This window comes from Herpailurus yagouaroundi, unplaced genomic scaffold, assembly GCF_014898765.1.
Source record: "Herpailurus yagouaroundi ecotype Mexico unplaced genomic scaffold, PumYag 196, whole genome shotgun sequence".
In the NCBI taxonomy this organism is placed as follows: Eukaryota; Metazoa; Chordata; class Mammalia; order Carnivora; family Felidae; genus Herpailurus; species Herpailurus yagouaroundi.
This window is the reverse complement of record NW_024412427.1, coordinates 11083554-11098868: the sequence shown is the minus strand read 5'-3', so window position 1 is coordinate 11098868 and position 15315 is coordinate 11083554. Positions and strand designations below refer to the sequence as shown.

The 15315-nt window shown below is 39.1% G+C and overlaps 1 protein-coding gene across 2 annotated transcripts in view; it reads right to left on the bottom strand.

The window, feature by feature from the left end:
* Positions 1–15315, bottom strand: part of PIGU (phosphatidylinositol glycan anchor biosynthesis class U) — an 83425-nt gene that overhangs the window by 44150 nt on the left and 23960 nt on the right. For both annotated transcript variants that reach the window (XM_040447275.1, XM_040447276.1), the window contains 2 exons: positions 8560–8669; positions 6261–6361 (listed from right to left, as the gene is read on the bottom strand). In XM_040447275.1, coding sequence (XP_040303209.1) covers positions 6261–6361; positions 8560–8669 — 211 coding nt within the window. The remainder of the gene's footprint in view (positions 1–6260; positions 6362–8559; positions 8670–15315) is intronic.

The window sequence follows — 15315 nt, the reverse complement described above, 5'->3', positions numbered from 1 at the left end:
ACAACAGAAATATGGATATAATATAAAGATTTTTGTTCTGTGGAACCAAAAACAATGTGGCTATAAGAGATACATATAACTTTTTCACATGTTTTTCTCCCAAAACCTTTCCATTGATTTAAAAAAAACATACAAAAGACATTTTTTAAAACAGCATATTTCACATTTTTGTGTGAGATTCCTATTACATGTAACTTCAGAGGCTATGTCTTCAGTCTTTCCATCGTTGTACTTGGCTATTTTAAAGGTGGCATTTCCAAAGGCTGGTGCTCAGTCCCTTCTGCCAGGCTGCAGCACAGTCTTTATTTATTTATTGGGGGTGGGGGTGGGGAGCAGTAGGGGCAGAGGAAGAGGGAGAGAGAGAATCCTAAGCAAGCTCCATGCCCAGCGTGGAGCCTGACACAGGGCTCAATCCCACGACTCTGGGACCGTGACCTGAGCCAAAATCAAGAGTCGGACGTTTAACTGATTGAGCCACCCAGGCGCCCCTAGAGTCCTTATTTTAATGGACGCCAGACATCTTGATCAATGAATCTACCTGAGCCCAACACTCTGGAAACAGGGACTGAGGCAGGCAGTATTCACAGATAGCAAAGAGTCTTCACTATTTCAGAGTTATTTCTGACAAAATGACCACAATTTTCATAACAAGAAAATATCTAGTCATGGATAATAAGTTAAACTAAACAGCCTACAGAAAGACTACCCACAACCACTGCAAAGAGAAACAATGTCTTATGACGACCTAAGTCATTCTCATGTCACCCTAGAAAGGGTATGTAAACTCTAAGTAAAAAGTTCTATGTACACCTTTTGATTCTTCATTTCCTGAGTGTGCAAACTAGTCAGCAACAAGGTGGTGAAATAAGGACTCTCATATACTTAAGAGAGTATAAATTGGTGAAACTCTTGAAGGCAATTTAGCAATAAATTTCAGAAATCCTAAAGAAGATATACATTCAGTGACACAATAATTCTATTTCCAAGACTTCATTATAAGAAAATAACTGTACATGGTGTGGAAATTACTGTACAATAGAAAAACAATTGCAGTGTTAAACAGCTGAAAAGTAAAAAATTACCTATTTAATAGAAGTTCGTTAAAGAATTTCTACACATTGCATCCATAAAATGGAATAGTATGCAGCCATTAAAAATGACAGGTGGGGCGGGGTGGCCTGGGTGGCTCAGTCAGTTAAACGTCTGACTTCAGCTGAGGTCATGGGCTCAGGTTGTGATCTCATGATTCATGAGTTCCAGCCCCATATCAGGCTCTGTGCTGATAGCTCAGAACCTGGAGCCTGTTTCAAATTATGTCTCCCTCTCTCTCTGCCCCTCCCCAGCTCACACTCTCTTTCTCAAAAATATATAGTAAAAAAAAAAAAGTGAAAAAAAAAAAGACAGACTAGATGTTTACCGCCATACATAGTAGATTACACTATTGACCTCAATTCTCCACCCCCTCTGTGTTCAGGCTCTTTGTCATAGAACTTTGCAGCGCCCTTCCATTGTGGACAAGATGGAAGTCTCCACTCCTAAGCTCAGCCAGGTGTTGTTTTGATCAATGGGATGTTAGCACATGTGATATAACCAGAAACTTAAAACTGCATGCCTGATTGGGCTTGCTCACAGTTGTGCCTCTGCTCTCACTATGAAAAGAACATGCCTAATTCAGTTCCCTGGTCCAGCAGGATGACAGACATGTGGAGAAGGGTCCGGCCTAGATTAGCAAACTATAGCCAGCCACTGGTACATGAATGAGTTCCAATGAAACCAACAAACTGCCTAGCCAAGTGTAACCTAGATCAACTGACCCCTGACTGACTTACAGATATATGAGTCAAGTAAAAGTTTATTGTTGTTCTAAGCCACTGAGTTTTGGAGTAATTTGTTAAACAACAATTTTTATAGCAACAGTTGATTGATAACAGTAATATTTAAAAGTCTGAAAGAAAAATGAGAGAAAAAGTCTGGAAATATATACCCTAAATGCTAAAAGAATTCCAGTTAAAAGTGGTAGAATGATCACATGCATATCCTCCCTCCAAAAACCTCACTAAAATGACAATAAAGGAATAAAACTAGTCTTAAACAACAAAAGAGAGAGGATTAGAGCAAAATGAAGTTTAATACAATAGCGGAAACAGGTGAAAGAGGGATAAATGACTGAGCCACATGGAAGAAATTATAGTTTAATGGCCTAGGGACAGGAACAGCAATAAAAATCAGGCTAACTCACCCCCTAGAACTTCCAAGAAACTCAGCACCTTGAAGGCATCAGGTACTATGGAAAGTGGGGGTACAGAGATGAAAATCAAGCTGAAACAGACGTCAGAACCCCAGGTCACATCTCATCTATGTGCAGTCCGATGACTACCCCTACATACCCCATCTTTCTACCTTCTACTCCACCCCCAGAAACTACAGTTTCAGAGAACACTAAAGAGACACAGGTCTAGAGGATACTATTCATAGTAATGGGCTGAGAGGAAGTGTGGGCTGAAAAGGAATGAGATTACATAAAGTCTCTATATTGCAGTCAGTTGTGGCCCGTTCCTGCTCTTTCAACTCTAGCAATTGGTCACATAAGCCCCCCACCCCACCAAAACTTCATCTTGGTTACCCTTAGGCAGAAAATCGGAAGATTCTTCTTTGGAAAAATTAAAGTATTCCAGAGGAAAAGGAAACCTATTATAAATGAAGACATTTAGGGATACCTCCAAGAAAAAAGGTCAGCCCACTGCCAGATCTCCTTACAGTGAGCCTGATTCCTGCCCATTCACAGAGTCTTGAATGAACGTGTTAGTGCCTCAGTTTTAAATAACAGACAAACAGCCAAGGATCATCAAAAATAAGAGAAAATCCTCCCATGTGAAAGACAAAGACCAAAACAAAAAGGAAAAGAAAAAGGGCAGGTGGGGAGTGGGGGTCCAGGAAGACAAAGGGACTGTGCTTAGAACTGATGTAAACTAAAAAACAAACAAACAAACAAACAAAAAACAACCAAAACTCAAAGGGAGAAGAGAGGATACTGTGGTGATAAAATAATAATAGGATGCTTCAAAGAAACAACTGGAGACAAAGAAAGAACTTTATTTTTTTTTTGAAAAAAAAATTTTTTTTTCAACGTTTATTTATTTTTGGGACAGAGAGAGACAGAGCATGAACAGGGGACGGGCAGAGAGAGAGGGAGACACAGAATCGGAAACAGGCTCCAGGCTCAGAGCCATCAGCCCAGAGCCCGACGCGGGGCTCGAACTCACGGACCGCGAGATCATGACCTGGCTGAAGTTGGACGCTTAACCGACTGCGCCACCCAGGCGCCCCAAGAAAGAACTTTAAAATAAAAAAATAGGGGCATCTGACTGGCTTAGTCGGTAGAGCATGTGAGTCTTGATCTCAGGGTAATGAGTTTGAGCCCCACATTGGGCATAGAGTTTAACTTAAAAATAGGCATAAAAAAATAAAAACAGATTAAAAAAAAATATATATATATATGCAATTTAAAAATTCAGACACCTGGGTGGCTCAGTTAGTTAAGCATTCAATTTCTGCTTAGGTCATGACCTCACAATTCATGGGTTCAAGCCCTGCATCTGGCTCTATGCTGACAGTGCAGAGCCTACTTGGGATTCTCTCTCTCTCTCTGCCTCTCTCTCACTCATGCTCTCTCTCTCAAAATAAATAAACAAACTTTAAAAAAAATAAAAATTCAATAGTAGAGTTAGAAGATAAAAACACAGCAGTGGGGTACTTGGGTAGCTCAGTCAGTTGAACATATGACTCTTGATTTCAGCTCAGGTCATAATCCCAGGATCATGGGATTGAGCCTCACATCAGGCTCTGTGCTGAGCGTGGAGTCTGATTAAGAGTCAGTCTCTGTCTCTCTTTCTCAAATAAAAAATAAAAATAAAAAATAAACAGAAACACAGTAGTATCCCAGCAAAAGTAAGAGGAAGTAAATAAGCAAAAAAAGATGGAAAAGTCCACTGAAAATAATATATGCAAATTAGACCAATCAAGAAAGGCCAATATCCAATACATGTCCCAAACAAGAGGACAGAGAAAACAGAGAGGAAAGAATCTGAAAAATAGTACAAGAACACCTTCTAGAACTAAAGGACACTGGTGTCCATACTGAAAGAGTCTCCCAAGTACCAAGCATAATAAATTTAAAAAGACCCATGTCAAGACATAGCATCATAAAATTTCAAAACACTGAGGACAAAAAGGAGATCCTAAATCTTTCAGAAAAAAATAGGTTACATATAATGGCATCAAACTGCTGAATAGCAACCAGGATGCGAGAAGACAGTGAAGCAATACCTCCAAATTCTGAAGGAAAAGTTTTTCTGGTCTAGAATTCTATACTTTGCCCCAACTATTAATTTGGTGCTAAACTAGAATAAAGACTGTGTTCAGATGAAGAATGACTCAAAATATGTACCTCTTACACCCCTTCTTAGGAAACTACTAGAGGAAACACTTTAGCAAAACAGAGGGAAAAAATCAATGAAGGAGAGAAGGAATCCAGGAAAGAAGGGAAATGACACAGGAGAATTGTAAAGGGGAGTCCCAGTATGACAGCTTTGCACCAGGCCCAGAAAAAAACAGGGAAGACTGGGGCAGGATGCAGGATGTGTGAGAGAAGTCTTCAGATAAAAAATGGAACTGATAGAATATTTGATGCATTTAAACATTTTTTAGGGGCGCCTAGGTGACTCAGTCCATTAGGCATTCCATTCTTGATTTCAGCTCAGGTCATGGTCTCACCGTTTGTGAGATCAAGCCCCACGTTGGGCTCTGTGCTGACAACAAGGGAGCCTGCTTGGGATTCTCTTTCTCCTCTCTCTCTGCCTGTCCCCTACTCACACACTCTGTCTCTCTCTCAAGCAAATTTTAAAACTCTAAACATAAATAAATAAGCATTTTTTTTAAAACTATTGTTAGGCACTTGATAGATCTAGCAGAACAACTGGGGGAAAATAGGGATTGGGACAAAAAGACTAAGCAAAAACAAGCAAAAAAAAAATTATTATTTTTTTTTTTTTTTTAATTTTTATTTATTTTGAGAGAGCGAGAGAGGGAGACCCTACACATAAGTGGGGGAGGGGCAGAGAGAAAGGGAGAGAGAGGGAATCCCAAGCAGGCTCTGCACTGTCAGCACAGAGCCCAATGTGGGACTTGATCTCATGAACTGAGCCAAAACCAAGAGTCGGATGCTTAACCTTTTGAGCCACCCAGGTGCCCCCACCAAAAGATAATTATTAACCCCAGGAAGAAGAAAAGGTTATACAAGAAAGAAAAAGTAATCATAGTTACTACTTTGCCCAACAATGAATAATACATACTGTGTCATAAAATATAGGTACCAACTACTGATTTAATCAAGACTGTGATATAACTTCTCTTAGGTAAAAGGGAAGTGAAGACATGATACAAAAGAGCTGAATCTTTATCTCCCATACGGGAATGCAACAGATAATGTCTAAAATATACAATTCATGAAATAGCAATATGAGATCTTAGAAATATGGAAGTAGGGCACCTGGGTGTCTCAGTTGGTTAGGCCTCCGACTCTTGGTTTCAGCTCAGGTCATGATCTCACAGTTCGTGGGTTCGAGCCCTGCATCAGGCTCTGTGCTGGCAGCATGGGGCCTGCTTAGTATTCTCTATTTCTCCCTTTCTCTGCCCTTTCCCTGCTTTCTCTTTCTCTCTCAAAATAAATAAGTAAACATTAAAAATTTTTTGAAAAAAATAAAAGAAAAGAAATATGGAAGTAAATACCAGCAAAAGCCAGAAAGTAGTTCTTTTGAAGTTGAACTAGGGATGGGAAGAGAGGCAAAGGACTGCTCTTCTCATTACAAGCTTTTTCTCAGTTTTTTGTTTGTTTTTTAAAGTTTATTTGCTTATTTTTTAAAGTAATCTCTACGTAGACCCAACATGGGGCTCAAACTCAGGACCCCAAGATCAAGAGTCCCAAGCTCTTCCAACTGACCCAGGCAGGTGCCCCATTGTTTGTTTTTTTCCAACTCTATTAACAGTAACTCTCTTGAGTAGTAGAATTTCAGCATCTTCTAATTTTTTTTTCTCTTAGCTTACCTAAATTTCATATAATAATCCTGTATTATTTGTGTAATTAAAAAATATGTTCTTAAGTGTTGGATTTTTTTTTTTTTTTAATCCACAGAAGAAGCATTACAAAACCCTACACAAATCAAGTCAGGGACCGAGCTTTGGGCTTTCCTTTGGGGCCTTACCTTTTATCGTGGTCAAAATGAAGAAGGCAATGAGGGTGTTATTGATGGCACAGGTAGACTTGGCAACACAAGACAAGACCGTGTAGGGATTTAAGAGATAGCTGGGGGAAAAAACATACAAAATTGGCATCAGTAATCCCAGTCAAAGGACCAGGGAGTCCTGGCCACCACAGGTAGGCAAGTCAAGGGATTTACTAAAACCATACTCAAGGGAAGGCAATTCTTAGAAATGAGTTCTCTTAAGTAAAGAGAATGAAATGGTGTTGGCACCAATTAATATAAGACACCGAACATTCACTGCCTAGTCTGTGCTGTGTGGTAAATCATCACAGAGATCCAGTAAACTAGCGATACCATTATTCCTCCGATGAGGAAACTGAGACTCAGTGGTTAAGTAATTTGCCCAAGGCTTCACAAGTTAATAAATACATTCAAAATCAGTACCTCCTGGCTCTAAAGCCTATGTTCTTTCTAGTACTTCAGATCTCATAAGTGATAAAATTTTACCAACTCCCACAGAGCCATATATTTTAGGAATGGCTACAGTTGTCTTTGAAAACCAGGAGGTAATTTTTCCTCAATTGGGCTCCTAAGCTCTGACACAGGATACCCCCCCCCCCCCCCCCGTTCCTCTGAGAGGTCAGAGTAGCTTTGGTTTAGCCCTCTTGGTAGTTAAGCTGTATCCACCAAGCTAGATCCCAAGTACAGGGTAAGCATCTACTGAATTCAATGAGCTGGTTGTCATGGAACTTCACAGGACATCTTGAACTTCTACTGGAAGGAATTAAGCTCAAAAACCTAGTCTTGTCTTGAGGTGGGAAGGAATGGACTGAGCAATGAATTTAAAATGCTGATTAGGGAAATCTTGTGTAGTCAAAATAGATTATTATTTTATTTCTATCCTCTTCTTCAGAAGATTTGAGGCAGCTCAAATGAGAACAGGTAATAAAAAATAATAGGAAAATAAAAATAGAAACAAAAAAAATCAAGACCAGGAAAAACATTAAAAAAAAAAAAGGCCAGGGAAAAAAAGACCAAATGGGTTTTCTACAGCACTGTAATAATCAGCTTCAAATCTGGCTCTGAGTTTCCTGGCAGACAAAGTGAAAAGGGAAACCAGTTACATAATTCTGATTATTAGATAGGAAGAAACATACCAGTGTCTCAGGGAGAGATTATAATTATTATTCACCAGTAAAGACCTTAAATCCAATACCTCCCAAGGCTGTAAGAGTAGCAGTTCTAAAAACCAAAGGCCCAGAAATTGTTGGTGTTTTTTTTCAAGAATTACAGACAGGCTTGTTATACAACCTTTAAAGAAATGGCTGCTGCTATTATAAAAGTATCCCCAGGAGATAAATGAGTCCATAAGGGATTCATAATGTTGCTAAACCTCTGGTTCTAATTAGGTAGTTCTTGCTAGTATTTCTGAAATACATAGAAATGAAAGCTGTTTGGTGGGAGAGGGGAAGAAAGCCATTTCTAAATAGCAGGTGATGTTCAAAAAGCAGCTGCACACCACCTAATACTGAACAGGAGATACACATACAAAGCAGAGGGTTGAATAAGCTGTCCTCACAAGCCCCTTCTAATTCTGAAGTTCTAAGGTCATGTTTTTCCATGAGGAAATTTGCCCATCTTGTTTACAGTATATCCCTAGAAGCTAGTATATTATTCATATTCAATGACTATGAGCTGACTGAATAATTATTCACATTTGCTTATCTCTATATAAACAAGAATAACCTGAAAGAATTAAACTTACAGGCAGCACTGAGTACTCCCAGAGAATTCTTTTAAAGAGCTTCAATAAGTTCCACTCTCCCATACTGGTCACCCAGCTGGGATGGGTCTATCTAGCTATAGTTTTCTAAACTACAAATGGGGGACTAACTGTATATGAAACATAGGAGATGCTCAAAATAATGGCCATATAAAGATTGGAATTTTATTCAATCCATATATAAAATTAAAGAACTTTTTGTTTTTTTGTTTTTTTGTTTCTTTTTTTAAAGAAACATGGGTTACAAGTAGGCTGGAGCCCAGATCAGCGTGGAGTGAAAAAGCATTTGTGAAGGGCTGATTGTGCATGTCCCTGTGTGAAGCTTTGTCCCAAAAGAGACAGAATGGCTCTGTCTCTTTTGCTGGCCAGAACCCCAGTTGTGCAACAGAACCACAGCAAGTACTTGATGACTAAGACCGCAGATCTCCAAAAATACAACAAACAACATGAGAAAGTCTCATCAGATTTTCCTCGCATTCACTGGCACCGAGCCCTGTTTTGTCAAATAATACTTACAACAGGGCCACTTTCAGAGGGATGTAACGCATTTCCATAGGGGTTCGGATGAGTTCGGCCACATCTGGGGCATACTGGTCTAGTTCTAGGAGGAGTTTCTGCTTTTTAAACTGGAAAAAAAAATGACAAAACACATTACTTCCCATTGCTTTTAGAATGAAGACAGTAGTCCTTCCATGGCCCACATGGCCCCACCTGGTCTGGCCCTACCTCTCCAGGTTCATCTCATACCCACCTCCCGCCTCACCTCTCATTTTCTGGGTTCTGGCACCATGAACATGCCATACCCCTCCTGCTCCCAGGCCTTTGCATTTGAATTGGAACAACCTCTTCTTCTCTTTCCTTATTAGCTCCCACATAGTCTTTAGATCTGTTAAATCATTTCTTCCTCAGGAAGGCACACTAACCCCCTTCAAGTAGGTAAAATGTCCCTATTAATACACATTCTGTCATAGCGCTGTTCACAGTTATGACTTTTTTATTTATGTGACTAATATCTGTCTCCCTCACTAGACTATGAGTTCCATGAGGACAGGGACCATGTTTTCGCCAATAATTTCCAATACCTGGCACAGTGAGCAAACAATAAATATCTATTGAATGACTGAATGAATAAATGGCAAAGCAATGTTCCCAGCCCTGTTGAAGAGTTACCATGAGTGGCCTAAGAACTCCAAAGTTCCATCAGCAAAGTGAAATATTTTCATGCAAAGTAAAATGATCCCCTGAATGTCACAGTATCTCAGGTTTTCTTCCATGTTCTCCTGTTTCAAGTTTTTGACTCCCACAGAGGAAGTGGGGAATGGCCATGATGAAGAAAAGGAGGAGGGCTGGGTGTGGCTGGGCAGCTGGAGAGTCAGGAGGGAGTGAGATGGGGGTGGAAAGCTCTTGCCTTCCCCTGGTATGTCCCAACAAGTTCATGGGTGTGCTCCAGAATGAAAAAAAGTTAGGCAACCCTATAAGCAAACATGGGTCAGACTATAGATGGAAAAAGCCTCTGAACCCCAAATGGGTAGCCTTGCTGATTTAATGGCCCAAGAATCTTATTTCGACAGGATAAATTCAAGGCTGCAACCAATTATAAAAGAGAGTAGTGCAGAGATGTCAGAGTAGCAAGTGTGCAGGATTAAAGATTTAATGATAAAAAAATGCATGTACAGAACATTGCACTATACCATTTACACAAAGTTAAAAGCATGCAAAATAATACTACGTGTTATTTAGGTATATATGCAGAAGTAGTAGAAGTTAAGGCCCTGTGTGGGGACAATAAACACTAAATTCACAACAGTGGTAACTGGTGAGAGGAAGAATAAGGAGATGAAAGTCTCAGAGGCAACTTTATGTGTAATGTTTTATTTTTTAAGTTGAAGTAAGTTCACAGTACATATTATTCTTTACATATTTTTGTATGTCTTAGGTATTTCAGAATTTTTTTAATGGAAAATTAAAAAAAAATTTAAAGATCCATTTTTCATTCCAAAAGAAAGTAGAGAAGTTATCACAGGAACACAGGTAAGCCCAGATTTCTTGCACAAATTTAGTAGTAAAGGGTTAATCAGAAAACCAGAACAACCTTCAAAAACCTCCTTTGATCATCTCTGAGAGTTCAGGTTAAACAGTGGGAATTATCATCGGTAAAAGTTAGGCTATCATGCACATCTGGGATTGTTTAATTAAAAAGACAACATATAAACTACAGTGTTTTTATCAGAGAGGAGGGGGCTGGCTCAGCAGACAGAGCACTTAGTGAGGACAGCTGCAGCAGTGGTGGAGGAAGGAGGCCCTGCTAGCTAAGGGTCCCTGAGTTCCTGCAAAAAGAAGGCCACCTGGCTGGGGGGAGGTCCTCAAAGAAGCCTGTTGAAGGGAAGCAGGGAGTCAATCCAGGAGCAGCCAGAGATACAGGTGGGAATGCAGACCCAGTCCCCAGGCTGGAAGCCTGCCATCAGGACTATAGGAAGGGATGGGGACAGCTAAACAGGTATGTGCAGATCCTGGGCAGAGGTGACCCTATGGCAACAACTAAAGAAAAGTACTTCCTAATAACTCCAATCTTCCAAAATACTTTGAAACAGAAAGATTTATAAAAGGAGAGCCTGCAGGAGAGAAAGGCAATCAGGTCAGCAGTCCCCAGATTCTCTGCTATCTCTTTTTGTCTCCCCCCAAGCTCACCAGCAAAGCCCCCATGATGCCTGGCCTCATGGTCCCAATTATTGACTCAGCTCCCCCGAAGAACAGCCAAACTCCCTTTTAAAAATCCCCACTGGATCCAGTCAGAGACAGGAAAATGGCTAAAAGTCAAAGGAAAAGCGAATACACACACACTAAGAAAATGTTAAAGTATAAAAATAAGTGAGGTTAAGGAGTACAAGTTAAAATCCAAAGATAAATATTTCTATATATTCAGCAGCCTTGACAATAATGAGATTTAAAACTATCATAAGAGAGATTAAAAGTGGCCTAAAAGGAAATTACCTGAGTGATCATTACCTCTGTGATCATTAATCACCTCATACACAGATGCCTGTGCACTTTTCCATAAGTGTGTTGTATTTCAATAGACATTTTTAATTAAAAAATAAATCTCCAGGGTGGAGTTTTCTTTCCCTTCTATCCACTTCTCTATGCAGCCTTTCCTTGTCCTTACAAGATTTGGTTTTACAAGGACATTATTCCCCTGCTTCAAATAAACAGCTTTTTCTAATAATTGAATCTGTGTCTATACCAATTTGCAACCCCCAAAACTAGGGTGTCCAGAGGTGGAGTAGTGAATACTCCTCCCCCACGACATCTCTGTTAGCCTCACCACATTCCAAGTTCAGGAGTCCATGCTCCAAATTTACAACCCTCTAATCACATTAAGGGAAGACACATTTTTATCACTCTCTCTCAAACTACAAGCAACTTTCTAACACGAATTCTGAGTCCCAAATAGAAAGTACAATCTCAGCAAAGGACAGACTAGATTAACAACAATGCTTTTGTCAAGTAAGGTAGATGTAAAATGTGAGAATCCACTGGTCACAATCAATCAGCATTCATATTCCATAGGCTAACAGCTGGAGAAGGGCTAGGAATGGAACCCACCTTTGCACCATAGTTTTCCAGAACATGTTTGAGTACAGACACAGCTTTGTTACCAGGGATCTGGTCTTAAATCCCAGCAAGACTAAAATTCTTCCATATGCTATGGGCCCATTCTGACAAAGTGGGGAAGATTTGGGGGAAGATATGTGCTGATACTCTATCCACATCATCAAAAATCTGCCATTCAGAATAAGTTAATTTTTGACACAGTGTAAATAAAACTCTTGTTCTGACCAAGAAACCTAATGTTCCAATAGGCTGAATTCTGAGGATGGAGAAACAAAACTACTCCAAATTTCAATTCAGTCTTGGTGACAACAGAATGTTTTGGTGTGTTAAAAAACAGGGTATCTCACCAGAAAGTCTTCATTCAATGTTTCCAACACTGGTCAAGTTTCCAAGTTTAATTAATACACACCTAAACCAAATGCTCCCCCATAGAAAGTGACCTTAGATGGCCAAGTATCTTTTTGCTTAATATAGAGGGGAAGGAATTTAGAGGTTTCAGAAATGCTTGATGAGAGCATTTATACACATCTTGCCCATTCTCCTCTGGGCCACAACCCAGAATAGGTCCCTGTCATTTCTCCCTTTATCCTTGGTACCAGACAAGAGTTGGTAAATCTCTAAAGAAATTGGTAAGAGTTTTAATTATTAGGTATGACTGTCTTAAAAGCATACAGCTTTTGGATTTAGAAGTCAAAGATTCATATGACTAATTGTAAGCATCTCAATTTGTTGGTCATTCATAGTAACTATAGTAAACATGTGTGTAATTCTCAAAGAAGATTACTTTATCCTCTGTTTGACAGATCTGACAATCAAAAGAAAGAGGAAAAAAATAATTGTCTGTGGTTATTTTATGTGACCTTTGTTACTAAGGGAAAGTAATAAATGGGTACAATCACTAAAAAAAAAAAAAAAAAAAAACCCACAAAACAGGGTATCAACAACAGCTCATTTGGTTTTCTGTCAACCTCTTTAAATCACACAAAGAAAAAAAATTCTCTGTATGTTTCCATATAAACTCAAATAATAAACAAATGAATTAAAATTATCATTGCTCTAAATTAAAGGGATCTCTTCTACTGACACTGACGTCTAACTTTGTTAGGAAATTAAATGAAACCTAGCTTCATTACTTACCCTTAAGCTTCTCTCACCATTAAAAAATGGTTTTAATTAGGGTGTATGCGTGGTATGTTTATGACAGTTGAACAGCAAAAAAAGGAGTACATATAATGTTGGCATCTCTAATCAACTTTCACTAAAACACATTTCAGTTTTACATTTTGGTTGAAAAGATCTAGCCATGTTCTTAAATGAAAGCTACCAACCCTCCCTTGGATATTCACATATATCACATCTATACTGTGTATATGTGTGTGTGTGTGTGTGTGTGTGTGTGTGTGTGTGTGCACATGCACGTGTATACACATACACTGGTGGGTACAGACACAGATCTACTTTTTCCCCAGTGTTTTTTATTGAAAATTTATAAACTATAGAAAAGTTTATAAATAAAACACCTAGATCCACTAACTGTTAACATTTTGCCACATTTCCTTTATCTCTACACATACATACGCAAACATGCAAATTCTTTTTCTGAACTATTTGAAAGTAAGCTGTGGATATCATGACATTTCACCCCTAAATATTTTAGCATATAACTTCAAAGAACAAAGACTATGGTCTACATACACAATCTATCTTGGGGAAGAAAATAACCACTGCTAATTTATCTCTGCATTCCTCAGCTTATGAATTTCACACCCAATTATTTCATCTCTAGCCCTCAAAGGAATCTGTTGAAGCATTTCACCTCAGTCCCTAAAATTTTCTTTTCTTTTCCAATCCTACTGAAATACAACTGATGTATGATATTGTGTAAGTTTAAATGTACAATAAGATTTAATACATGTACATATTGTAAAATGATTACCGCAATAAGGTTAGTTAACACACCCATCACCTCACATAATTCCTGTGTGTGTGTGTGTGTGTGTGTGTGTGTGTGTGTGTGTGTGTGTATGGTAAGAGCATTTAAGATATACTCCTTTAGCAACTTTCAAGTATATAATATTAACTATAGTCACCATGCTATACATTAGATCTCCAGAACTTACTCATCTTACAACCAAAGTTTGTACCCTTTGACCAATACCCTCCCATTTCCCCTATCTCCAAACCCACCCCCTGTCAACCACCAATCTACTCTGTTTCTAGGAGTTTGACTTTTTATTTATTTGTTTATTTAAAGTAAGCTCTATGCCCAATGTGGAGCTTGAACTCACGACTTTGAGATCAAGAGTCACATGTTCTACTGCCTAAGCCAATCAGGCTTCCCAGTTTTACTTTTTTAGATTCCACATATAAATAAGGTCATACAAGATTTGTCTTTGTCGACTTATTTTACTTAGCATAATGCCCTCAGGTTTGTTTATGTCCCAAATGCTCCAGTGGTTTAAGATGTACACTCTCTGGTCTTATAGGACTATTAAGCCTATAAACGGACCCCAATTTAAGAACTCCCAATCCAGATATTTTGTAAATCTCTTTGAGGTCCATAATTGTAGAATTCACTAGCTTTGTTACTAATGACCAGTGCCACAGAAAGGCAGACTGCTACTTCTGGTTCTATTACTTGGTAACAGACGTGAAAATAAACCACAGACAACACCAGTGGGATGCAGCCTTCTCTCTCCCCAGTTAATCTCAGTGGCTCCCAGCCAGTCAAGGAGGACTGCAGCCAATTTTTAAAATAACTACATGGATAGTACACATGGTTAATCTGTTAACTCTCTCAGAACCCAGGAAAATGAAAATGGTCACGATATATCACTCCCTTTGGCTATTACATACGGATTAAGACTAAAGTTTACATCAATACTTCATCAATACTTTCTACAGGCGGGACGCCGGGTGGCTCAGTGGGTTAAGTGCCTGGCTTCGGCCCAGGTCATGATCTCACAGTTCATGAATTCAAGCCTCCACATCGGGCTCTCTGCTGTCAGCACAGAGCCCACTTCGGATCCTCTCTCCCTCTCTCTCTTTCCCTCCCCCTTCCCTGTTCACGTGCTTTCTCTCTTTCTCTCTCAAAAATAATTTTAAAAAAGGGGGCACCTGGGTGGCTCAGTCAGTTAAATGTCTGACTCTTGATTTCAGCTCAGGTTATGATCTCACAGTTTGTAGATTCGAGCCCCATGTCAGGCTCCGCACAGGCAGCATGGAACCTGCTTGGAATTCTCTCTCTCTCTCCTTCTCTCTCTGCCACTCCCCTGCTTGCTCACTATCTCTCAAAATAAATAAATAAACTTAAAAAAAAAAAAAGAAAAGATTACACCTGATTTAAAAAAAAAAACAAACAAAAAAACTTTCTACAGGCATTTACTACATGCCAAATTTTCCAAGTAAGATTGTTCTCTGTAGAGAAACAGAAACTACATTGGGAATCCAATTTTACCTCAGATAGGCATAACACAGTGAGTTAAAAGCTATACTCATGAAAGGAAGATTATTAAGGGTCCTCATTACTATAATTGTAGTTCAACTCTGCTCCAGAAAGTCTAAAGTTACACAGGTGAATGGATATTAAGCTACAGAGATTAAACTGACCTTTCTGTATCTATTAGTGAAGCTGTCTTGTTGGTTTAGGTTTGGCCATTG